This window comes from Pieris napi, chromosome 7 (genome assembly GCF_905475465.1).
Source record: "Pieris napi chromosome 7, ilPieNapi1.2, whole genome shotgun sequence".
In the NCBI taxonomy this organism is placed as follows: domain Eukaryota; kingdom Metazoa; phylum Arthropoda; class Insecta; order Lepidoptera; family Pieridae; genus Pieris; species Pieris napi.
Genome location: NC_062240.1, coordinates 1027115 through 1054937, shown reverse-complemented (window position 1 = coordinate 1054937; position 27823 = coordinate 1027115). Strand labels below are relative to the sequence as shown.

General features: G+C 32.1%; 1 protein-coding gene across 1 annotated transcript; it reads left to right on the top strand.

Moving 5' to 3' along the window:
• Nucleotides 1–1092: 1092 nt before the first annotated feature.
• LOC125051085 (integrin alpha-PS3-like) lies at nucleotides 1093–26064 on the top strand. The gene is made up of 22 exons (XM_047651234.1): nucleotides 1093–1476; nucleotides 3180–3310; nucleotides 3940–4043; nucleotides 4939–5053; nucleotides 6876–7031; nucleotides 7436–7555; nucleotides 8937–9025; nucleotides 9359–9583; nucleotides 10157–10268; nucleotides 11197–11370; nucleotides 11882–12064; nucleotides 12236–12360; nucleotides 13007–13073; nucleotides 13592–13736; nucleotides 14437–14680; nucleotides 15099–15214; nucleotides 15806–15890; nucleotides 16409–16471; nucleotides 21424–21547; nucleotides 23383–23452; nucleotides 23920–24037; nucleotides 24933–26064. The coding sequence occupies exons 1-22, from the start codon at nucleotides 1334–1336 to the stop codon at nucleotides 25071–25073; spliced, it is 2850 nt and encodes a 949-aa protein (XP_047507190.1). The 5' UTR covers nucleotides 1093–1333; the 3' UTR covers nucleotides 25074–26064.
• The last annotated feature ends 1759 nt before the right edge of the window (nucleotides 26065–27823 follow it).

Here is a 27823-nt window from a genome sequence, read left to right as displayed (position 1 = left end):
CAGCTAGTTAACATACTTACTAAATATAGTTTTAGTTATTTTTACAAATAATAATAATTTTAAACAAAATATATAATATAATAATAATAAAATCTTTACATATAATTGAGTACTTAATCATTAAATTGATTGGTAACAATAAAATCATTTTAATCCAACTATCTATATCTATCAAAGAGAGCAATAAACTAACTCAAATTAGTTGAGGAACACTCAGGGTAGTATAACTTAAACACTTTATTATACACTATTTATTCCACTGAGGAACACAAATGTCAGAGTTTTCCTTGCCGATACCACAAGATTAAACAGCTTATGAAAGAGAAAAAGCGTTGGGCGAAAAAGTGCGTTTTGGGTAGCTTATGTGTTTGTTTCACACAATGTTAATTTCGAAAGAAAAAAAAACATCTGAGAGAATTGCATGCGAATGCTATTACGTAACGCTCAATGCGTGATTTGCATTGCTAATATACAATGAATCAGTAAGTAAATTGATACTTTTTATATATACCTACTATAGATTTTATAGACAACATGTTCCCTAGACTTGAACGTTGTATAAAAACACAATACTACTAGCTGATGTCTGCATATAATTAAACAAACAGTAATTTGCTGTGGCATTAAAATTGATATAAATGCGTTTTCGCATTAATTACAATTATAGGTCATTATGGCTCATTTATACAGAGGTTAATAACGATTTACGGCTAATCACTAATTTATTACTTTGTTATAGTTTTTGAGTATTCCAATATAGAAATTTACTTGTATAAGAGAGAAGGAAAAGAAGTTTCTTGAAGTTCCTTTTTATTTCGGAGGCCAAGACACTTTTTGGGTCGCAGAGCCAGCTGTGTGAGTGGAGTGAAGAGAGAAGATGTTAATTGTGGATTTACCTGAGAGAGTTTGATGTTTGTGTAGGTCAAGAGGGCAGAAAAAGGAGAGGACGAACACAAGATTTTTGATTTATTTTTTATATTAATAATTTTATTGGTGAATTATTCTGAAAAAAGTAATACTTACTATACTATAAGGGGTCATAGGGTCACACAGAGGTGGGAGGTAGCCTAATATTAAAACAAAAATTAAACATTAAACATTATTGTTCTCATAGTATGCCCATTAAATATATTAACATATCTGGTTTAAACGCACAAATATAATATATTTCGCATTGTTTGTATGCACAAAGTAATTCAATTCAAAGTAATTACATCATTAATCGTAAATAAATATAATTACAACTCCATTTTCTAATGTCATTGATTCAGTGTCACTTTGACCAGTTTGTTTACAACCATGATAGAAACAACATGTTAACAAATCAGTAAAAATGTTAAAGTATTTGTGTCTGCTATTTGTGTGCGTGGAGTGTGTGTTTCACATTAAATCTGGTGTGACCTTCAAACCTTACCGGGATGATAATGAGCAGCCTGCTGACTTTTTTGGATACAGTGTTGTTTTGAATAAATCTGAGTAAGTTATAATTAATCTTTGTTTAAGCAAGTAACTCGCAATTGTTTGGCTTGACATATATTGGCTTAAATATGTGTGTATGTTTGCCGACAATGAAACTAGTTTAGTCATTTGTCGAGTTGAACAATGACGGAAATACTTTATTACCCACTGTATAAATAATTAATAAAATCTCCCTTTTCACATTCATAATATACTTTAAAAAATTGTGTTATCTGTAGTGAACCGGTCTTTAAGATAGCTTTACGACCCCACTTATAATTATTATACCTTGGAATAATTTTATCCTTTGTAAATACGTATATAATAATATTCAAACTAAATGACATTAATGAGTCATTCATAGTATAGGATATGATTCATTGTTTTGTCTAATCATTATAAATTGAAATTGCTTACCACAGTTTTTGAAGTTATACTTCTTTAGGCGCGATATGAAAAATTTATGAGAGTGAAATTTTACAATGCGCGCGCACCTGTGACACAAAATTAGGAGTGTGATTATAGCGTGCGCGAGCGAGATACGAATAAGACTATCTACAAGTAAAAAGAAATAGAATATGCGTGAATTTCGTATGCCAAGAATTTTGAATGACCATAATGACATTTGTCATTTACCTTTTAAACAAATAAAGGAGTTTTAATTATTTTTTCAAAGAAATTTAGCAATGCTTTTTGAATTATAATCAGAAGTGATTTAAATTGAATATTTAAACCAATACTAAATAATATTTGTGAAAAAACTGTGCTCATCAACCTTCCTAAGTGCTTCAATACAATTGAGGTTAACTATCCGTATGTATTATTATTATCGAGTAATGTTTTGATTAAAAAAATGACCACATTGTTTAATCAAAACATGTAATTTTTCTGATTTAATCTAGCAAATATAAGGACAAGAGACAAAAAACAATTGATGAATCAGTGTAAGTGCACTATATTGAATACAAAAAAAGAGTTGTCATCTTATCGCTGAGAAACATCAAAAACTGGAGGTGGAACAAAGCCAAACAATTTTTAATAATGCCAAAGAAGTATAACTTCTTACGCGCGTACATAAGTACACGCACCCTTTTTTTTGTTTGTAATTAACAGTTTTGAACTATGAATGTATAACTCTTTTATGTTTTTTTTTTATTTTGACATTCAGGAGTCATAGTTCGCGATAGACGATCGGACACACTATTTGTGCTATATTTTATTATCAGTATAAGACTAATAGTATAGACATAGGTAGTTCTAATGTTAAAACACTGATCTTTTCCGGCCGAGCAACGCTCGCTAAAAAAGCTGCGCTGTCAAGACCCTTCGGCCCAAAGCGAGATTACATAAAAAAAAATAACACTGATCATTATTATAATAACACTCCGAACTGCATTACACTCTTAACTTTTTGTCTATTATAGATCTAAGCAACAAATGTTAAATTCAAAGTAATATATTAAAAACTGAGTGTTTAATACTCGGTTCGGAGTGCGTAGTCTTCTTATATTTAATATTTCTGCAGCTGTTTCATTATTTTATAGAAGTGATCAGCCTTCTGAGCACACTCGCCCAAAATTATTATTTCATGGGGAACTGAAACTAGACCCTCAAAGGTTAGCTAAACTATGGAGGTGGATATAATGTTTTAATAAACTATAGCTACTGATTAAATGCCAGTTACTTACTACTAGTATTATAAGATACATTTTTAATTTCAGAATTTTTATTGGTGCGCCCAAAGCGAAAAGTATTCATAATCCTACTAATTCAACTGGTCTAGTGTATAAGTGTAAATTGCAGCTTAATGTGAAAAATGTCACGTGTAAGTCTTTTGGACTGGCAAACGAGGGTGAGTGATTCATTATTAAATCAGATTATTCGCGCCCCGTCGGGCATGTCCAGATTTTAAATATTTTTGTAGTAGTGCGAATATTAAAACCTTCAATCGTATGTATAGTTAAAATATGAATACAATAACGCTACTCGGTTCGAACACAACTTTGATGTTCATACAATATATGTTGCACTGATATGCAAGCTTGACGGTATAAAACCTTGCCATTAAAATCAGGATTGGTACCTCTATTGGGAGTCACAGTACCGGCCCAGAAACTTACCCAAAAGACACTTAAAAATAAAAAATAAATTTCACCTTTTTTTTAAATTTCACGAGGTTGAAAATAAGATAGATAGATCATATTTTAACTTTGTTCTTCGAACGGGTAGACTCCTTTTTATTTGCTAAGCCAAATGAGAAAAAACATTTGTATAAAAATGTAAATATCTAATAAAAATTATATGTACATATACCAAACCTGTATTGGCCATGTTCTACGGTATGAATAACCAATAAGTTTAGGTGGCCAATTGACTTGCAATAAAAGGTTTCTTACATAATATAATTTTACTTACAAATGTATCTTCACAATTAAGCTCCATCATTGTACTATTGAACAAGTATTTTAATATCTTTTCCAGATCCAGACCTTATTTTCCGAAGATTCTCGGTCTACTCAGATTTCTTTAAAAATGATATGTGGTTGGGATCGACGATTGCTGTCGTACCTGGTGGAAAGTTTTTGGTAATTCTTTATTAATACTAAGGTTTTTTTTACTTCCGAAATCAAATACATAATATGACATACGTCCTACTTAGCACGAGAGTGTCGACTCGAGCTCGCGTCGAGCTATAAGCTTCTTAAAACTGGGAGGGACTCTTTGGTATTTGATTTTACTAAACATCAGGGAAATCTAATGACATAAGAAAACTAAAATAAACCTAGTATTCATTTCAATTATGGTTAAGAACATTTATTTATTTATTTAGCTTTTATTCTATAATAATAATAATTAATTTGCAAGGTATGATATAAAAATGTTACGTTGATACAATCTAAAGTTCTCATATTCTGCCACACGTGCAAATTTGTCTTAAAAGGTAGAATAGAAGTCATTAGGAGTCATATCATTATAGTCAATTCTTATATTTATGTACATCATCACATGATTAAAATATATTATTAAGTTATCAAATCAATATTAATTATAATGTTTTACGCAAATAATCATTGATAGAATAATATTTTTTACCTTAAGTCGATTTTTAAAAAGTCTAGTAGTTTACTTTTTGGTAAATTATTATAAACCTTGACTGCCATAAAAAAGCCAATTTTTCCCCATGTCTACTTCAACAGTTGTCCATTCCAGTTGATTTAAAAATATTCATGTTTTTGTAAACGAATAAGGACATTTCTAAAATATACATATAGGGAAGTGATAAAATTTTGAGTATCTTATACATAGGTACACAAATATCAAGGTAGATAAATATCTAATATACCTTTTCATACATTTTCGACAGTAGTATGTTGGTTTCTAGGTTCATTAATATAGTAGTATATCTGAAGTTTAATTTTTCAAAAAATATTCTAGAAAAACTTTTAAAACTGATGATTAAATGTACGAATTATGTTTTAGATGTGTGCACCTAGATATGCGACTCCTTACAAAAACACTCACTTGTTAATGAACGGTGGGTGTTACGTACAAGGACAGAAAAGGGGCAATACCCTTCTGCCTTTAAAAGAAATGAGTAAGTACGATTTTACAAATAGTTTTTTTTTTAATTTCACAATATGAAATGGGTTACGTTGTAACGTATGTGACGTTTGTTCAACATAAATATAAAATACTAGCTATGCTCTGTTGTTCCATATGTGGGTCTTGATAATATTATAAAATAAGTTTTCAATACTAGGCGACACATAACTTAGATAATGAAATATTAGAGTCAAATGTACAGCTATTTACTGGAAGTAATTTTCAAAATAAGAAGATTTAGTGGTTCATGTATTTATTAAAGAAGAGGACTTAGTGAGAAGAATACGAAAGGGAATGCTTAGATGGTTTGGCCATGTAGAACGCATGAATGAGAGAAAGAAATAAATACATTTTCAAACACATTATACTCAAACATAACGTTTGTTCATTAATGCTTCCCGAGATCTTGCGCGTCTCGGGCAATGCTTTTGTAGCGAAAATATTTTAAACTACCCGCTTATTTTGTGATATGTAAATACAAATATTGGGTGAAGAAGCTTTAGAAAGCATAGTGATAGTGAGTAAAAAGGATTCGAAGAGGTCATCAACGAAGAGTGGATTTCCTTGCAAAGATGTTGTAAGGTAATCAAAAACACAAGCACGAATTATAAAAAATCCTATACTTGACGCTGGCTAATGCACAAATCGTGCCAAAGACATAAAAAAAAAGTTTGAGGTATTGTTGCACCATTTTATAGCAGAAATTTAGTTTTTTTTTCTTCGTCTGCTAGGTTGATGGTAAAAAGCTAATGTGGTTAAAAATCTATCAACTATTTCAACATAAGTCATATATTATCTGCTTTTAAAAAACTTTGAACTAGCGGATAATCCAAAGGGTTTGACAATAGCATTCTAAACACTACCAGACAGTTCGCTTTCACAAAAATATTCTGAGTAAATGAATGAAACTATTCAAGATTCTAATACAATTCGATGCGGTAGAGTGCTAAAGACTTATGTGACTGTAAGGAGTTACGGTAATTAGTGTGGCATATTCAAAAGCCTTTCAAAAACTCGACGTCATCAAAAACGTACTTTATAAAGACAATAAGATTAATCAAACGTCTTACCCGCATTTGTATTGTATCGGCGTACAAAAAGAACGAAGACACATATTTATTTAAACATTTTGTAAACTTACAACATAAATAATGTATAACAAAAACTATACTAAAGATATAGCCAAATACGGAATACATAATATCGACAAAAATTATTATTGGGGTTTTTAAAATTGTATAACGAATTCGTATGTTTACCATAATTAATATATATATATTTATGGTTAGTTTTTATCAATATAGTTGCTATATACTTATTGTATTTAATAATTAGAATATGAATAACACTTCTATTGTAAGCCTCACGATTGCCCTCAATATTTCCCGCGGAGACGCTAGCCAATCACAGAAAAAGCTTGGTCTATGATGCTTTGTACAATATCGGGTGATTTTTACAATAAAATACAAGTTTGTTATAAATCAGGTAATTTAAAAAATAGATGAAAATAAGTCATACCTTATTCGGCTGTGTTGTGTGATGGTGTGAAAGTGAGGGTATGTACGTGAGAGTGTGTATGTGGGGTATGATCATGAATCAGGTGATTTAGCGCTATGGATCTTCTTAATCCTTTTAACCATATTCTGCGATAACTAAAACAAGTCAAGGCTTAAATAGTGGTCTTTGTATGTCCAGGCTGCGCGATACGAAACTGAGTTTTTTGCATAGTTGGTGTTGATGTGAGGAACATGAATCAAAGCACGTTATCTATGAACGAAGCAGACAAATAATCTGTCATTCCATAATTATTTTAGATAGACAAGCCTTCATGACTGACGGGTCCAGAGAGGAGTTCGGAGAGTACGGCACTCACCTAAATTTCTACGCGTATGGTCAAGCAGGCATGTCCATCAAAGTGACCGAGAATAATACTGTCATTATTGGAGCACCCGGACTATTGCAATGGACAGGTTTGTATGAAAAAAGCTTGTTTGATGTCCCGTAAGCCGGTGTGAGACAGATGTCTCCGTCTCTTGCATGACATTTTTCCTTTATTATAAAATAGGTTACGTTAACGTTACAAGTGTTCTTGGCCACAGAAGTGTTGGCCTTGTGGCTTCAGAGTGCGACTCTCATCCTTGAGGTTGTAGGTTCGATCCCCGGCTGTGCACCAATTTAACATTCGCTCGAACGGTAAAACAACGGTAACAGACACTATGGTCTAAGGTATGCCGGTTTTCTCACGATGTTTTCCTTCACAGTAAGCGCAAGTGTTATTTGCATACATACAAAGAAAATTCTATTGTTGAGCAATTAAACGCAAAGTTTAAAATTGAAAGACTGTTCTCATTGTGATTAATGTATTTATTATAAGGAGGAATAATAGAGTACAAATTTTATCCGGACACCGTGCCAACCAGTAGTTTATTCTTCAGTAAACAGCCCGTGACAAATCCATACTACACAAAGGACCTTGGACCAGATGATTACCTAGGTAAGACTGAAGATCTTTAACATTAATTTATTAAAGTTTACCACATCATATTGAATGCTATATCTACATTATATGGGTATCTTTAAAATAAAAACATAAATAAAAATTAAAAAGTAAAACATAATAAAAATATTACACTTCCAATTTTAGATTTTTAAAATAGCGGGTATCAGAGATTTTAGTATTATTATTTCGAATAGAATATTTTTATTTTTATTATTATTTGCTGTTTCGAAAAGATTGGCCTTTAGCTGGCATAATATTAAAGCAAAAGTATAATATGACTCGTAGATATAAAATATTACCAAATTCTAAAAAGTTAAAATGACGGTAGTATAAAATTTGAATGACAGCAGTCTAATAAAATTGCCTCGTCATTGATATATAGCTCAAACCATGAATTATTAATATTTATATATTATCTTTAATAACAAATCATTTTGTATTTGAATAGGCTATTTGACAAGATTTTAAAAACTATTTCATATTATTTATTGGCACCTATAGATTTCTTCTGAAATTTATTTAATTCTCTTAATAATCAAATTATACATTTATAATTTTAAGAATCCGCCAAAATGCCTTTATCTTCAAAATGGCGTCGCATCAGTCCCGCTAATGTAATGTAGTCAGTCAAGTTTTTGTGGGTGTCTACGATTTTTTGTTAATTTTAATAGTGATTTCTGTGACAAATTTTTTTGCAGTCCTAACTAATTTCAAAAAAATTTTCGCTTATAAAAGTAAACTTTGTTAATCATGGATTTTTTCGATTCTACTATGTTTTTTAATGTTATCATACACATAAAAGTTGCTTACAATAACATATATTTTATTTTATTTTATGTTTATGTTAAAAAATTGATTTTATTTAAATATGTGCTTGCATTGTCGTGTTTTTTTTTTTAATTTCTATTTGATTTTTTTACAGAGAAACTTATGCTTGCATTAATTGTCACACATTTTAGATGTGGGATTTTGTGAAATAGTTGGTGGACTTAGGACTGTGTGTGATGTTGTGGGCTTGATAACTAAATAAATAAATAAAATATAAAAAATTGTTGATATTGTCATATGATCACTATATCTTTATGGTTATACTAATAATAATACTCTATCTTATTAAAGCAATAACAGCTATTTCTTAATTTTTTGTGTTGATAACAAAATACTCTCTAGTCAGCACTGCCCTGGTACTCTGCAATTTCAATGTTGCATATTTGTACCGCGTTATTCCAAGGCGCTACGAATATTGATAACTACATCAAAAATGGATACGAAATTGTCATGATCGCAATATCGTTATTGGAAGTTACATAGTACCGGCGCAGGTTCTTAGGATTATTAAACATACAATATATATTTATAATTATTTACCTTACAGGATACAGTGTAGAATCTGGTGTATTCGAAGCGAATGGGAAAACTTTGTACATTGCTGGTGCACCGCGATCTAAATCTGGATTTGGACAGGTAAGATTTTAAATTAAAATATTTAAACTCGTCAAGGAATGCTTTGATATGAATGATGTATCTAAAAAAACATCAAATTCGTTTTCGGCGATTAATAAATTCTTTAATTTATTTTTTATTACAAAGAGTGAATTTGGCATTTTGATACAGCACCTAAGTTAGAGTTTATACCAAAATCGATTTTGAATATCACTTTTTAACATGATTTGAACTAAAGTTCTCTTTCGTCTTTTTCTGTCAAAAGTTGCGTGCAATGTGATAAAAAGAGATAGATGTGGAGTACTCCACTCTCGCTACCTTTGACTATGCGTTATTTGAATTTTCAATATACAGGTACTGATATTCGAGCCGTCTTTCAAAGAGCTAGATCCAATAGAGATCAAAGCGAAACTCGTTGGAGATCAGCTGGGCTCGTACTTCGGAGCAACATTATGCTGTACCGATATCAACGGTGACGGGGTCACTGACCTTCTTGTCGGTGCACCAAACTACGTGCATAAGAACGACACCATCACATATGACCAGGGCGCTGTTTTCGTTTACCTGACTGAACAACGGGTAATTGACTATTAATTATAATTACGTTTGTGCTACTAACAATCTGTCTCGAGTCATACCTCGCGAGTGCGTTGCCGGCCTTTTATTGATGAAATTTCGTCGCATCTTTTCTCAATAAATGGAATTTGTGATGTTGTCATACCACCCCATTTTATCAGAAGTAAATGATTGTCTGACTGTGTCGACAGGTGCGAACGCTAGATCTGCTCGTGTTTATTAGGCAAGGAGAAAAATGCCCGGGTCTTTCTAACTATTAATTTTGTATGGCCTTATAAATTTCAAAATATTTTCAGTTGGGAGAAAAACTTGAATCCTTACTCACTGAAAAACATTTACTTATAATGTGTTCATTTTATTTCTTATATAAATTTGTCAGAGTTTGTTTTTTTGTTTTTGTTTTTAAAGACAATTCACACCATAGACAATTCAGACCTAGTCCCATAGAGTAAAACGCGTTCTTTGATAGATATTTTTACTTACTAATTTGGTTTATATTAAACCTAATTTTACCTACTTCCTTAACACTATCCAATACATACGTCCCTAGAAAACTAATGGTAACTCCAGTTTCAGGATAGCTTTACATTAAAAGCTGCCGGATTTGTCCGTGGTTCGAGTGAAAGTGGGGCACATTTCGGCCTTACAATTGCTGACCTTGGAGATGTAGACGGAGATGGCTATTCAGGTACTTGGCGAAAAGCGATGCTTTGTTACCATAAATAGGCTTATATTTTTGTTCAATGACAAAACATTTTTTAGTCAAACATTCAGTTTTAAAAAATATTATTAATTACAGAAATGCCATTGATTAATGAAGCATTATACATTAACAATAATAATTTATTTGCAAGAATATAGTTAAAAAAAATTATACAATCTAAAGTTCGCATATTCTGCCACACATAATGTGCAAATTTGTCTTAACGGAATTTTGCATCAAACATTATGAGTCATATTATTATAGTGAATTCTTATATTATTTTTAGTGATAAAAATCACATTATTAAAATATATTCTTACGTTATCAAAACAGAATTTCTTTTTTCATTAAGGCGATTTTTAAAAACTCTAGTAGGAATATTTTTTATTGTTTTAGATAAATTATTATAAACCTTAATTGTTATACAAAAGATATTTTGCCTATCCAATTCCAGATTAATTTTTAGCACGGCCAATTTCTTTCCATGTCCAATTCGACACATGTTTATTCCCGTTGACTTAAAAATATTTATGTTTTTGCGAACGATAAGGACATTTCAGCTTAAAATTAGGCTTTAAAATCCAAAATAAAAACCAATTTTAATTGTATTATATTCCAGTATATAATATTACATCATTAAATTCCGATATCATTTAATTACCTGGATCAGTTATTAGTCTGTTTAAGTTACAAAGATCACATTAGCGTCCCATATCCTTCCTATTACTTGCGGGAATATAGTGTGTATTTGACTACCCATGCTTATTTATACTCGTAGTCCTGTATATAGGGGTTCGAAACTCCGTCCGACCCAAAACAAATATCATATAACCTCCATGATATATCACAGAGATATATTGTAGCTTTTATGCGACACGAGCATGCTTTTTGTTAATTTTTCAATCATTTCCAGATGTCGCCATTGGCTCTCCGTGGGAAGGCAATGGATCCGGTGCTGTATACATTTATAGAGGAAGTAAAACTGGCTTAAATAGTAAATATTTACAGAGAATTCAGGTTGCGGGCGCAAAAACCTTTGGGGGCTCGATTTCTAAGGGTATAGATGTTGATAATAATAATTGTAACGGTAAGATTTTTAATTAATGGTTATTTATCTAATTTAGGTATAGACTAAATCTGGTCGATATAATATACAACTCTAGTGGCCCTTCGTCTCTTTGTCAAGAGAAATGAGATTCAATGAATAGTTTAGTTGAGGCTGATTTACTTTTTCATCATGCCTTTTGTAAATATTACATTAAATATACGTAGAAAAACCATTTGAAATTTAATTATCCCTCAATTTCCATATTGCAATTACTAAAATTCACTAAATGTAAAAGGAAAACTGCATAATACGAATACAAACGAAATGTAATAATAGAATTATTATAAATCAAAAAATACACTATCGTTTATTATGACCTAAAGATAACAATCAAATATACAATATTTACAATTTTTAATAAAAATAATTAAAAATTGTGGCAGAGTACCTTTAACGCTGGCAGCATTTCCTCGCTGTGTTGCGATACTTATTCGTAGAGCAAGGAAAGTCCTATCTACGACGTATTATAAATCATACATTTTCGTTCCAGATTTAGGAGTAGGAGCATATAAATCCAATACAGCATATGTATTCAGATGTATACCAACCGTGCACGTTGAAGTTAGCATACAAGTGCCAGACGCGATGAATCTTCAGCCAAATGCGACTAACTTCACGGCGCAGTTTTGCATTAAATCCACTGAAAAGATCATGTGGTCCCATGTCAAATTAGGTGAGATTTGAGTGAATTCTGATTTGATTATATTCTTTAAGGCACGTTGCTTATGAGGTATCTGTGATTTACTTTATAAATTCTTTTGTCTGTAATATACATTTAAAGAAAAAGATACCGCATTCTAAAGTTAAATGATTGATAGAAATTCTAAAGTAAAATGATTGATAGATCTGAAAGCAACTGTAGAGGTGGACAGCGAAGGAAACCGCGCTATGCTTGACGGTGATCCTGTGTATAGCGTCTCTATTAAGCCTGGAAACGAAATGTGTGAAGAACAAATTGTCAAAGTGCACGTAAGTTAATAATACTCCTTTCATTACATCAGGAAATGTTACTCATATCCCTGCCGCATTTGGCTCCAGCAGGGATAATGTGGGACTCACAATATTTACAACCCTACCCACTAAAACCTGACGGATGCCTTTAGCTCGCCTATGGGCGCAGGCAGGTAACATCTGAGCCCTATCCTTACTCCCAGGCACAAATCTTCGAAACTTTTTTTTAAGACAGACGTGCAAGTTATTAATACTCCTGTTTTAATCACTTAACTATCTGACCGAATTCTGACGGACGCCAATTTTGGAGAGGATCTGAGATGACCAATGACTTTAATATTTACCTAGGCGAGGCATGATATACGATCAAGCGCGACAGTTTACGTGCCCAAACTTTACTGACCAATTTTCTTAGAACATTTGAAATTGTGTTTTTATTATTTTATTGCGTATTATTCTATCCCACACGGGATTTCAACCCGACACCCCATAATTTATAGTTGGTTAGTTAACGCATGGTTGGACGTTATTTGAAAAATATTTATCTGGTATAAAAATACTAGCTTTTTGTAGTTAATAAATTTTTAAATAACAAGTTTTTGTTTACCGTCCTCGAAAATCAAATTTCGAAATTAAAATTGTATAAAATACAATTTGTTGGCAGCCGACGGCCGATCTATCAAATCCCATTTCAATGAAATTCAATTTGGCGCCTAGCGAAACCTTTCAAGGTAAGGATAGTATTCATTTTCAATATTTTTATATTTTCTGGAAACGTAAATTAATTATAAAACGGTTATACAGTTTGTTTTATTAAAATTTAAGGCGTATTTATACACAATATTGTTGTAAAATTAAATTTCCAAGTCGTAAACAATCTTGTAAATTTAAAATGGATTTACCAATTTGGAATATTTATGCACAGTCCTGGGTTCGATTCCCGGAGAAACAATAATTATTTCGACTTGGTTGATGCTGTCAAAATATTATCAATCACGTTATTGTTTGAAGACTCGTAGCCAACAAGAAGAAGAATAGTTTTTATATTATTGAATTCACAATTAAAATTTCCAGTCTATCTAAAATATCACGTTGGGTTTTATATTATATACTATAAAATATTGTTCGCTATGAAGATAATAAAGCCATTTATTTTGAACGTTCCATGTCACGTGCAATGCATGCCTCTTATGTAATAAAACATTTACCATAATGAATGAGAAACTCGATCAGTACATGTGGTTCACAGACAGTAAAAGCTTTCCCTCACACGCTGCCCGGCTGTCAGACGATTCGATATTAAACACTTCATTTGATATCCAATTAACTAGGGACTGTGGAGACGATCTCATTTGTAGGCCTTTGCTACATATGACTCTGGAATCATTGGATAGGTAAGTTTTGTGTGAAGTTACCATTACATCAATTTCCCATAGTATCATAGTTCTCTTTATTGAAGACCCTTCTCTTTATTTCAAATCTTGATACATAAAGTATTTAATTAGACATTTACGCAAAAATAATTTATGTTTCTTTTCTTCTTTTAAAAGTTAGTAAAATACAATTCGTCAAAGTCGTAGAATAGTGACGGATCTGACAAATAGTAAACTTTACAGAGCAGCCATTTCAAAATAATATAATCATGTTAATTTTTGTCATAACTATTTTAATTCATATTCTGTTATTATGAAAATTGTCATACAAGCAAACAAAAGGGTTTGTTTTAAAACAAAATAAAAATAATAACATTAAATTACACAGTTTTCTAGAAAAATCACATGTTTCTATCAAATCTGTCACTTTTCCGACTGATTAATTTGAAATTTAAAACACATGGATTTTTGTGTAGCCGTAATATTTAGTCAATGTAGTATCCAAATATGATTAAAAGTGGATTTTGTTTTTTTTTTCAAATCCGTCATTGTTCTACGATCATGACGAACTACATTTTGATAATCGCTTTAGACATAAAATACATTTTTTAAATCCCTGTTTAAGATGTGAGTGTGTCTGATGAGGGCTTTATTTTACGCAAAGAGACACGACATGCCAGTAGTTAATATATTATGATGTACTCTTCCGTTTTGATTCCAGTCCTTACATACCGGGAACAAACCATCGTTTAGGCTTAAAAATTAACATCATGAACAAGGAGGAAGCCTCTTATGGTGCATTAATACACTTAATCGTTCCATCATCACCAAAACGGCTGCCAAGCGTTTGCTCTCTCGACAATTATTATAATGTTACGTGTAAATTGCCCTCCCCCTTTTATAGGGGGGAGTCGGTTGAATGGGAAATAGAAGTGGAATACACCCAGACGGAAGATAATAATAAGGTATGCATTTTGAATTAGTTTTCAAAACGACGATAAAAAATATCGTACCTATTGTAACCTGTAATAGAAATATGTACGACTGTTTTTAAATAATAAGAAACATTTAATAAAGAGTATTTAAATTATTATTTAAAGGACTGTTTACCACAAAGTTGTGTGTTTGTTGACCACAAAGGCCATTAAATTTTTCTCATTTTTTATGACTATTATTATTAATGCCGTCTGCAATGATTGTGAAAAAACAAAGTTTATTTTACCAATAATTAAGTTTATTATTGGCTCAGAAAAGTATCTTCACTGAATTATAAAGTTTCAGTTAAAAGTATTTGTACTGCAATGTGTATATTTATTTCTCGCTAACAGCACTATAAGGAAATAAAGTTCTCGCTAAACAATTTTTAATTGATTTTGTTTGAAGGAAATACCAATAGAAGTTGAGTTGCACGTACCCTTCTACCGAGGCACCGACATGGAAAAAGTTGTGAAACAACTAACGATATTTGTAACTCCAAAAGCAAGTTTTTCCATCAGCGGGTAGGTTTTTACCTTTTACTGTGGTATTGTGAATATTTATTTTTTAGGTACATACAAAATGTTATCCTAAAACGTGTCACTTATGTATTTTTTGTTGTGTGCTTTTAAAATTATTTTTAAAATAATGGGTATCAAATTCGCAAGCAGATAGCCTACTGCATTTGTTTGACTGATTGTTTTATACAGGATATAATATGCCGTAAACGCATTGAAGAAACCAGCTACTTAACAATTGATATTACGGAACTATTAGTTATTTTCGTGGGTGTTCATTTTTCGTAAGACAAAACTTGTATAATATTTGCGTGACATTTTAACCGAATAAAACATACAATTAATATAATAGTTCAGTTTATATATTCCACCCGTATCAGCTCGACGTCCGTCGTTCCACAACTGAGCGTTATTTAAACCAATTTTTGTATCGCACCACCAATATGTAGAACCAGTTACCTACTGAAGTATTTCCGAACCAATTCGACTTAGGGTCTTCCGTACCAATTTCTAAAAGGACGGAAACGCACTCGCGAGCCCTCTGGGATTCACTAACTGTTCTATAAAATACGGAACTTAATACTGATTTCTTTTTAGGAAGCCGCTCCCAAATGCGACTATCTCTGTATCAAGGGATAAGTTTAATGACCGTGACAGAATTCACTTCGTTCACAATTTTGAGGTATTAAATATTTTACATCAATTTATATTAAATACCTTTTTTCACTATAAACCCCTAACCACACAATAGCAGCACTTCAATTGATTATTTGCAAACACTTAACAAACGTTACATGAAAATGTATAAAAGCCCTTTAAAAAAGCTCTATTACTTTGAAAATTGTTGTTTTGTATCCATATCAAAAAGTGCCTCTGTTGTGAATGCTCTGCGTTTAAATTTAAATTAGTAAGCATCATAAAGAATATAAAATTTTATAAAGTGCAATAAAAATTTAGTCATCAACATCTTTCCTTCTTATCGTGGTAAATTGTACCTCCCATTTTTATTCATAAAAACTAAGTGTTGTTCTAATAAATCTTCTTCTTCTTTTTTGTCAAATTATGTTTACGGGATAAAAAAGACAGACAATAAATAATGGGGTATTTGTATGTTGCATGTAAAAGTTCGCTTGTATTCGATAACTTTGTCTAATCATTTCTTTGTCAATATTATCGATAAGCATACAACTTTTTCCCCAGGTTATAAATTTGGGCCCATCTGATTGTTTCAATTTGTCTGCGCAGCTTCTCTTACCAGAAAAGGTAAATAAAACAGCTATTATAAAAAGTATTATTTATTATTGTGTAATATCAAATTTTCTAGAAACATATTATTTTTTATGATTTTATGATTTGGCATTCTGATCACTACATAGTATAAAACAAAGTCGCTTTCTCTGTCCCTATGTCCCTTTGTATGCTTAAATCTTTGAAACTACACAACGGATTTTGATGCGGTTTTTTTTTAATAGATAGAGTGATAGAGGAAGGTTTATATGTATAATAACATCCATTAAATAGTGGAGAAGTACTGTTATTTTTGAGGTTTCTAATGTGATGTCGTAAATAATTACATTTTTTCCGCTTACATTGCAAACGCAGGCTGAACCCTACGAGTTTTATCAAAATAATGTACTAAGTATTGTACACATTGAAAAGGTCTACAGAAAAGTCCGTGATGGTATATGTCTATCTCTTATGGATAACCCACAATAACTTTTTTTTGTCATTTACTTTTTACGACAAATAATGGCTAATTTTCGAAGCGATTTTAACCAATATAGCATTAATCCTTAACCAATTAAATACCTTGAATACATTGTTCATTTAATATAGATCTATATGGCCCTTTACAGCATATGATTTAAATGAATATTTTCGAAGCTATTACAAATTTAAAAATTGCGGGACGCAGCGCGTCGGAGGCCGCGGTTCTCCCTATACTTTATAGCACTTTGAATTTAGTATCAGCATTGCATCCGTGCGAAGCCGGGGCGGGTCGCTAGTAAACAATAAACTACAAGCTCCCACCTTTTCAGAATGCCAAATCATAAAGTGACTGCTTCACGACTGATTTGAGAGCGACCGCCGATGCGAAAACCGCTGTGTGAGTTCTAAAAGTGAGTTACAGAATCGCAGGGCAGTATTAATTATAGTCGAACCAGTAGTTAGGACATCCGCTTTCAACTAAATAAACAAACTGTTGTTGGCAGCTCAAAATAATATAGTAATTTAACATTTATAAAATGGAAACATTTCTATTCTACGAACGTGTTATGTGCTCCAAATAAAAACATAAGCCATAACCGCAGCATAACACAACAAAATATAGTTCACGCCACAAATTTAAAATGTTAGTAGAGATCGGTGCAAAATGTCCCGTTAAAACATTTAGCAACCAACTTTAACATATTAAGTTAAATGTTAAGGGAAATTTCAAACATTTAAAACCGATAATAGTACCTCCGAGCCATGCTAATAGTTCTATTATCGAGAATCGAACCTCTATTAGTTAAAACTTGGTAAATCGTTTGGATTTGAATGAGGCTATTACTCTGGTTCAAACATTCTTATTACAAACACTACCAATAAAGTAGAAAAGTAGAATAAGGGTTTTATTTCCGGCGAAACCATATTCACTTCCGGTTATTAGGTGCAAAGTCTACTTTTTATAAATCAAGGAAAAAATAAATAAGGTACAGAGTAAGAGTACTTTTTTATTAGAGTAAAAGTTGTCAAAGTGACAACATGAAAAAAATATTTATGAGAATTTAGAAATAAAAATTGATTAAATTAAATGGAATATGATGCAAAATGATGATATTTAATGCGTAAAAAATGGAAATAAACAAAATCAATAAAAAATTAAATTATGTAAAGTCTAAGAAACGGACAATTTAATAGTGGTCAGACGAAATTTGCTTCTTCCTAAACCTGAACTCTTTTTTCTCAGTGCTCTTGCTTGTGCTCTTTATGCTTTTGCTTGTGCTCCTGCTTCTTCTTGTGTTGTGCTCCTGCTTTTGCTTGTGTTGTGCTCCTGCTGATGCCTGTGTGTTTATTTTATTTTCATATTTTCTTTGTATATTTATATATTATTGTCATGTATTTAAGTTAATTTAAGGTTATTTAAGTTTTTTTTTGTTGACTTATTTTAAGAGTACTAATTTTGTATTTTTCATAAACGCGGAGTGGAGTGTACATATGGAAAATTTGACCTGTGACCTATGTAAAAAAAGTTTTAATACAATCCGGGGCTTAAAAATACACAAAACAAAGATACACAGAGACACTATACAAAATTCACAACTTTCTTTTAATAACAGCACAGATAGGCAAGCAACACCAGACCACATAAAACTTCAAACTTTACTTTCGAATTTAAAAAAAACATGTCCAGTTGTTAACGCATACCTCGAGGTGCCCGGATCTCCATCGCCTCTTTATTAGAATCATATATTACACAATGCATAACAGAAAACAGTACAGACTCATGGGAGAAACTATTGACTTTTCCGTATAGTTTCTTGCATGTACAGTCCAGTGATAACCTTTCGCTAACTCAAAAACTTAAAAACAATTGTAATGATCCCACATGTATAAATCCATTTTTAATTCCGGCTATTAGAACCTTTCGAAAAAGACCAAAATGTGTCTCAAAAATAGTTGAACAAAAAATTAACGATGGAGATCTAAAAGGGGCCGCCAGACTTCTTTTCTCAAATGATGTACTGGCCCCTGACACCCCGGATACACTTGCAGCTCTTACGTCAAAGCACCCCAGTGCTCCAGACACACCTTTTTTTTTAGACCCTCCCACAGACGTCCAGGCCTGCCTTCAAATTCAGTCTACGGATGAAATTCTAAACGCTATAAATTCGTTTAAACCAGGATCAGCTGCAGGCTTGGATGGGCTGTCACCCCAACATCTTAAAGATTTAACTTCATTCAGTGTTGGTGATACAGGTGTTCGGCTTTTAGAAGCTCTTAAAAAACTCGTTAATAAAATGCTTTGCGGGGAGATAAACCAAGCTATTGCTCCTATTTTATATGGGGCAAACTTGGTGGCTCTTACCAAAAAAGATGGTGGGGTGAGGCCAATTGCTGTAGGTAGCACTTTTCGCAGATTAACCTCGAAAATTGCAGTAAAACATATAATTAGTAAATTGAACAAAATTTTTGAACCAACACAACTTGGCTTTGGCACTAAAGGCGGCTGTGAAGCTGCTATACACGCTTTGCGCACTCTTTTTTCTAACGAAAAATTTGATGTGTTGTTGAAAGTTGACGTCAAGAATGCATTTAATTCAATCAGCAGGGACACCTTGCTGACTAAGTCTTTTGAAAACATTCCAGAAATATATAACTATCTTTTACAGTGTTACTCAGAGCCATCAAAATTAACATACAAGAGTTACGAACTCTCTTCAGAAGTTGGTTGTCAACAAGGTGATCCTCTTGGGCCGGAAATTTTTAGTCTCGCAATAAATTCTTGCATACAAAATTTAAAATCAAATTTTAACGTCTGGTATCTTGACGATGGTACTCTAGGAGGTAACGCAGATGTAGTACTTTCAGATCTATCTAAGATAATATCAGATTTTAGTTCAATGGGTCTAACTTTAAATTTTGATAAATGTGAAATATATCTCCATGGTGAGAATATGGACACCGACCATACAATAAAAAAAAATAATACCTTAGCCCCAAATATAAAAATAATAAATAAAAAATCGCTGTACCTCTTAGGAGCACCGATTTTCAAAGAAGGTTTTGAAGAATACATTAACTCGACAATATCAAAATTTAAAGATCTTTCTCACCGTCTTCTGGATATTACAGCACACTCAGCTTTGTTCATTTTAAAATTCTGCCTTTTTGTTCCGAAATTATCTTACGTACTTCGCTGTAGCCCTCTATGGAATCATTCAGTTTTTTTAAGTGATTTGGATAATCTTTTAAAAACTTCTTTGGAATCTATTTTAAATGTTCGTTTTGATACACCTTCTTGGAATCAAGCATCGCTTCCTGTTCGCTTTGGCGGATTAGGAGTACGCAAGATAACAAGTGTAGCTCTTACAGCGTTTCTCTCATCTGCTCACAAATCTAGCAGTCTGGTAGGTAAAATCCTTAGATCTTATTCTACAAACTACGAGATTGCGGATTTGACAGATGCAAGAAACGTGTGGATAGCATCCAACCCAGGCTTGAGTTTGCCTTCTGGCGTCAACTTTCAAAGGAGCTGGGATGATCCTCTTTGCAAAAGTGAATTCAAAAAGTTATTAGGTCACATTCCAATAACAGACCGTGCAAGGTTGATGGCTGTGGGGTCTAGGGAAGCTGGGCATTGGCTTAATGCTTATCCTTCGCCAAACACTGGCACCCTTTTAGACCCTGAATCACTTCGAATTGCCATCAGCCTCCGCTTAGGAGTACCCATATATACTCCCCATAAGTGTCCCTGTGGTTTTGAAGTAAGTAGCCTTGGACACCATGGCCTACACTGCCAAAAGAGTGCAGGTCGTTTTTCTCGCCATGCCGCGCTAAACGACATTATACGCCGCTCTCTTGCCTCCGTCAATGTTCCAGCAATTTTGGAGCCAACAGGCATCGCAAGAGACGATGGCAAGCGGCCAGATGGAATGTCTTTGATCCCTTGGAAAATGGGACGGGCTTTAGTATGGGATGCTACCTGTGTAGACACCTTTGCCCCGTCTCATCTCCTTCGGACAAGCCAAAAAGCTGGCGCGGCCGCAGAGCAGGCAGAAAATAACAAACGGCACAAATATAAGAGTCTTTCCTCCAACTTCAATTTTGTTCCCTTTGGAGTAGAGACTCTTGGGCCGTGGGGTTCAAGTGCACAGGCGCTTATTAAAGATTTAAGTTGGCGCCTGGTAGATAGTACCGGTGACCGCAGAGCTGGCACTTTCCTGGCTCAAAGAATAAGTCTCGCAATACAGCGAGGAAATGTTGCCAGCGTTAAAGGTACACTGCCACAGGGACCAAACTTTTTAAATTTGTTTTAATTTTAATTTTATTTATTTTTAATTATCGTTATTATTACTTTATAGGTTAAGAAAATTGTAAATACTGTATTTGTGTAAATAAATCTTTTACAAGAAATAGACTAAGAAAATAAATTTATAGATTACGTTCTTTGGTTAACTTTCGCCTAGACTCTAGATAGACAAGTTTAGATAAATTCAACTCTTTTGCAGGTGAACATATCCAATAAGATAAAAGGTTGCTCTGAGGGACCCGTGATCGAGTGTTCGTGGGCCATACCCGCCAAAGTTTCTCTACCCATCCTTGTACCCTTGTACATTGACTTGGACAGATTTGGTTAGTTCATAAAACTTTTGTTGAGTAAGAATTAAAAAGGAAATTATTAAATATTGTAAAATACTGCCAATAACAGAAAAATGGTAAATATCTTCTTGTTCAATTAATTTTATTAATCTTTTTTGAGAAGACATTGTATGTATGACCTACTTATTGCATGGAAATGAGCACCAAATCATTATAATTGATGCAGCGTTAGCGTAGTTTTGGCAGAAACAGCAGAGAGCTAATGTCCAGTCATACAACTAACAAAGGATTGGCTGAATGACACTTACCACCTTAAACCTCCGACATACGACGGTTAAATTAAAATTTAATCGTACGTACTATGTGAAGTGTTCGGCCAGTCCAGTCTAGCCCTCACGACCCACCAGCAGTGAATATAAAATGTTTTTGGATAAAGATTTCTAATTTGACTATTTTCTAATTTGACTATTTTTACTGACTATATACTGAGAGGTATGGATGAGGGTGACCAAATTGACGCTATCTACACGGATATAGAAAAAGCTTTTGATCGCGTTGATCATATTATCCTGTTACATAAGCTTTTCTCCCTTGGAATACGTGGTGACCTTTACAGATGGATAAAGTCATACATAACTAACAGACGGCAAGCAACAGTAATATGCGGGTACAAAAGCATGTTCACTAACATTACATCAGGAGTACCCCAAGGTTCAATACTTGGCCCATTATTATTTAATGCTTATTTGTACGATATAAAATATTGTTTTCACTTTTCTAAACATCTTATGTTCGCGGATGACCAAAAAATTTTCTTAAGAATAAAATCAATAGATAACTGTAATCAAATTCAACAAGATCTTAATAGGTTAGAAATATACTATAAACAAAATAAACTTTCAATAAATATAAACAAATGTAATAAGATAACTTTTTCGCGTAAAAACAAAAAAATTCAATACACTTACAAAATCGATAACACCCCAATAAAACAAGTAAAATTAGTAAAAGACCTGGGAATACTATTAGATGAAAAAATGGGCCTATCACAACATATCGATGACATAACAGGCAAAGCGTATATGCAACTAGGATTTGTCAAGCGGTCATGCAAGACATTTAATAACATACATTGCATTAAAAGCTTATATTTTGCTTATGTTAGAAGCGTGCTGGAGTATGCGAGTGTTATGTGGTCTTCATATTATACTAAGTATAAAAAAGCAATAGAAAATATACAAAAAAAGTTTGTAAAATTTCTTAGTTTTAAAAAATACCAATGCTTCGATAGTTATGCGCATTCTTGCAATTATTTTAATTTAGACTCATTAGAAAGTCAGCGAAGTCAGCAAGACCTGCTTTTTTTACATGGTATCCTTAATGGGCGGATCGATAGCCCCTATTTGCTGTCGTTAATTTCTTTTAAAATTCCTTCTAAATATGCGACAAGACACTCAAAATTGTTCCATGTGCCTCGTACGAACTCGAATTACCTGCATAATTCACCAATGTTTCGGGTTTTATCTAACTATAACACTAATTATGAGGAATTTGATATTTTCCACCTCACCAAGGAACATGTGAGAAAATATTTGAAGGGGCGGGAAGACTCGAATTTTGTTTAGGTTGTATTTGGTATTATTTTTTGTTTTAAATATTAAATTTCAGTTCTCTGCATATATTTTTTCTATTGATGCGCTTATTTGTTACATTTTTCTTATATAATATTGTATATCTATGTAATCTGTTTTGGCTTTTTGTACTGTATAAGTGTTTGTTTTGTAATATTTTGTATGTTAGCTGTAAGATTACTTATAATTAAATAAATAAATAAATAAGATTCACAAAAGCTAATACTGTCGTTTCAGGTATTTTTTTGGAAGAGAATCCTATTTACAATATAACGACAAGTCTTATTCTTGTGGATGAGATAAATAGGTGAGTTTATAAATGAATTATACCATTAAAAGTCTAAATCGCTTTTATTGCACTATTTTAATAAATTATTATTTCGTCTCTTACTGTCTAATTACGTTTACGCTGCGATGAAAAGAGACCGGTATTTACTTTAATTAAATCAGTGCAATTATGTTGACTATAAAGTAGGGAATTTATACTCAATGGTAATTAGCATGCGATTCTTCGTAGCTCGTACTATTTCTTTCTATGAAATAACTATATCTGTATGAATATTATCGTTTTCAAGGTCAGTGACATATGACATTTATTGTTTTATATAGAAAGCTGATTACAAGGCTTTTAGATATTAATATTTATTTATTTCTTACCTTAGAAAAACGAAAAAGTAATACTAAATTTAACCAACAAGAGAGCAATATATATAATTTTTTGTATGTTTTTGATACCTCAGTTTTTATTTAGTCCGGTGTATTTTTTATCTACAGAATGTTAAATATAACAACAACTCTATCATTGGAGCCCGCACAGCCCATATGGCCTGTGATAGTAGGCTGTATAGCAGGGATACTGCTACTAGCTGTTATAGTATTCGTGATGTATAAGGTGAGACATTATTAAAAAAAAATTAATAAAATTTAAAAATAGTCTAACCAATATTAATAATAATAACTAATCAATATTTTACTTTATCTTTAAAGATAAATAAGTCCTTTTCACTGTTATAAAGAAATCTTTGTCTCTTTATACACGGAGACACAATTTGATAGTAGGTATAAGCCAAAACAAAAGAGCACCTTACTAAAAACAGTGTATATGTTAACGTAAAATTGTAAAAATCGTTAGATTGTAATCTATCTCGCGAGATTATAAACTGTCGAAAGATTGTGAACTCAAGGTACTGCTTACAATTTAACGTATTAAAGAAAAAACTGTTTAACCGGATTGAAGTTATGTATTATTATAAATCAGCGCGCGAGGTGCGTACCGTTTCAGAATTTGACGATTTCACTTCGATAGATTAAAATCTACCGAATAATAATACGTTAAATTGTAAGCAGTACGTTGAGTTCACAATTTTTCGACAGTTTACAATCTCGCGAGATAGATTACAATCTAACGGTTTTTACAATTTTACGTTGACATATATATGTAATTAAGGGATTATTTTGGTATTAATCAGCTATGTAAGTATTTTCAAACCAATTCAACTTAGCGTTCTTCAAGAAAAGAGCGTAACAATTCTTAAAAGGCCTTACGACCTCTCTAGCATTGAGAGAGCCCATGGGCAGGGTGGTATCTATTTTTTATTTTTGAAGTTACTACATTATATCTACAGTATGTTCAAACCTATATTTTCTAAAATATAAGAACATTTTGTAAAACATATATTAAAATGTATATAAAATCAAATAAAATAACTAGCAAAACAACGGGTACAAAATATTCTTAGTAATCCCAACAAAAAAAAAAAAAGGAATATTATTAAATTATTTTTCAGTATGGTTTCTTCTCCCGCCAACGTCGCGAAGACTTAAAACGACTTCAAGAGCAATGTCAATCAGAACCAAGCACTTCCATGTGCGATGTCAACTTCGCTGCAGAAGAATCCAGCATGGAGCTATTGTCAGACTCTGAGTAGCAAAATTAAGCCATAGATTAATAACAAGTACAGTACCACCAAAGATTCTTAACTCTATTTAAAATAGGAACTACGGTCGCCATGTCTGATATTTTAACAATTGTAAATAGTCATATTAATCCTTCACAATTATTCTGCCTTCTAGAAGTTGTAAACTAATTTAAGCTCAAGATACGTGAGAAGGATTATATAAAGTATTATCCCATAGCCACGAATACATTGCTTGCTATAATTGTATTCATAAAATATAGTATTCATCAAAATATTCAAGTTATTACAAAGCTTTTCTATCGTCTTTATCTTATAACTTTCCTATTTTCTCATTTTTTTGTGTATTCTATCGTCACTGTAAAGTTACTTGCCAAGCGATGCTGATGTATACTTTATATCTAAGAAGCTCTAGAAGAAAGAATTTTCTCGATTTAAGAGTTTATAAGACTGCATGATAATTTTAAGTGAAATCATTTTATGTCATGATTCTTTTGAATATTTGGTAATAAGATTATATTTGTATGTTATTTGTAGCACTTTTTTACACATAGCTGTATAATTATTTAAATAATTTTGGAATAAATCAATTTTTGCGTCTGTTTTGTTGGTTATCATGCCATATCAGCTATGTCAACCATGTATGATCAGCCATATATGCTTTTCAATAACCAACAGAACCGTAAATTATATCCAGGTTTACGGATATCTACTGTGCCATGGCAGCACTTATAAATCTTGCACAGATGTTAGATATGAGTGATAGTTAATCCCATGTAGAAATTGTGAGTTTATTTTAAATTTCTTTAATATTTTTCATCTAGTCCAACTTTTATAGCATTTATTAAAAATAAATTAATTTGAGCGAATATTCAAATTGTTGCGAAGCAAAATATTGTTATAACGAAAGTAGTTTGTATAGAGATATTACTAAGTTTATTTTTATACCCCATGTATTACTTATATTATACAGTAGAATAATAAAAAATGTTTTATCTGATTAGTGAATCGTTTTATTCGTGGGTTCCAATACCGGCTGTACCGGCCATATCCAGCTTTATATATTATGGGTAATTGTTTCTTTTTTTATGCGTTCATATATTTTACATCTTTCACCCTATTTAAGGACAAATAGATTAAAAGTAAACAAGCAAAGTCAAGTATTTGAAGCTATTACCACATGCTTAGGAGTCATTTATGTGGAAGCAATCACGTGAGACGTGTAATTTCCGAATCGGAGTCAGTTTAGGTAAATAGCGGGTTAGATTGTCGAAATTCCAATTAAAGTATCTTATCAATCTTGGAGAGACAGACATATATCTATGTCTGTTTTATTTATAGAGTTTCAAGTATCAATCAATCGAGTAATTTTACAAAGAACGAAATTGTTTTTGAAACTGTAGTTGTTACATACATTTTCAGTGACAGTAGACTGAGAGTACCATTATGAACTATCTTGGTATTCCGTAGACATTTAACAGACTTTTTAGACTTTTTCGTAGCCCATGGACACCTATATGTGTGCCAGCCTTTGAGGAAGGAGTATGCCTAAAGTGACCGTTTATTCTTTGACTCAAAACGGGACATTGGTTTATTTTAGATCAAATAATAAGTAGTCAATGGAAAAAAAACTTAAGTTATTTATTTAGAAAAAGTTAGTAGGCATAAAAGGTACGAATCACAAAATATAGGTACCCAAACTGTTTAGTTATCAGAAGAACAAATATGTTTTAATATAGCAGCTTAAATTCTCGCGCGCTTTCTGATAACGGGACAATTTTGCGTCGTTGTTGTCATGCATTTGCGCTTCGTGGACACCGGGACTCGTAAGTGGAAAAAGGGACAGTCTGGTCACGTTAAATATGCCCTTCTTTAAAAAGTGCATACACTTTACAGAGAAAACAGTTCCATGTATGAAATTAACAATAATGATTTAAAATGAAAACAAACAATACTGATTTCATTACAATTTCACACAGGTAGTTACTGACTTGTAAAGTCAATTTCAATAACAAATCGTTAAGAAGATTAGAAATATAAACTTTTCAAATAATAAAAATCCTTTGTATTTCGTAAGCTAGTAAATTTCTACTCGATACGTTCATTCTACTTTTGGAGACAATTGAAGTGATTTTTAAAGATTTAAAAAGAATTGAAAGAATCCAAATAAATCTTTGTAAGAATCCAAATAAATCTAAGGGTGGGTTTATCGCACTATAAATCTGGGTTTTGCATTCACTTTATAACCTGCCTTGTGAATCCTGCTACGAACTTTAGATGGATATAATAAAACATGGCAGTTACACAATATAACGGATGAATGAAATTGAAAGTAATATTATTTTTATTTGTTTATATTGCTTTCTACTGCATATCTAGTACTTGGGAAAATATTCAAAATTATCGTGATTCATGTGACCTTTTCTTTTTCGTGTGTCCTTTTTTAATTATCATTTTCATCATATGGTTTAATTGTTTTGTCTTTTTCCAATCATTTTGGCTAAGTAAATGTATATCTTTTGTAGATTTGTGATTGTGGCATTCAACTTATCAATTTTTTTCCTAACATTGGTTGCCTGGAAGAGATCGTTTGAAATTAATAAGGTTGCCAGTAATTATTTTAATTCAACGAAGTGTAAATAAATAAATAAAAAAATACTTATGTACACGCGTAAGAAGTTATACTTCTTTGGCATTATTGAAAATAGTTTTTGATTGCATGCAAATAATTAATTACAATTAAATAATCAAAGACTGGAAAA

What these genes read in the sequence shown, in the direction of transcription:
- LOC125051085 (XM_047651234.1), top strand. Translation starts at nt 1,334, where the DNA reads ATGTTAAAGTATTTGTGTCTGCTATTTGTGTGCGTGGAGTGTGTGTTT. An exon ending in AACAAATTGTCAAAGTGCAC is followed by an intron (nt 12,361 to 13,006) that starts GTAAGTTAATAA and finishes ATTTGTTGGCAG; the next exon opens with CCGACGGCCGATCTATCAAA. An exon ending in ACTTCGTTCACAATTTTGAG is followed by an intron (nt 15,891 to 16,408) that starts GTATTAAATATT and finishes CTTTTTCCCCAG; the next exon opens with GTTATAAATTTGGGCCCATC.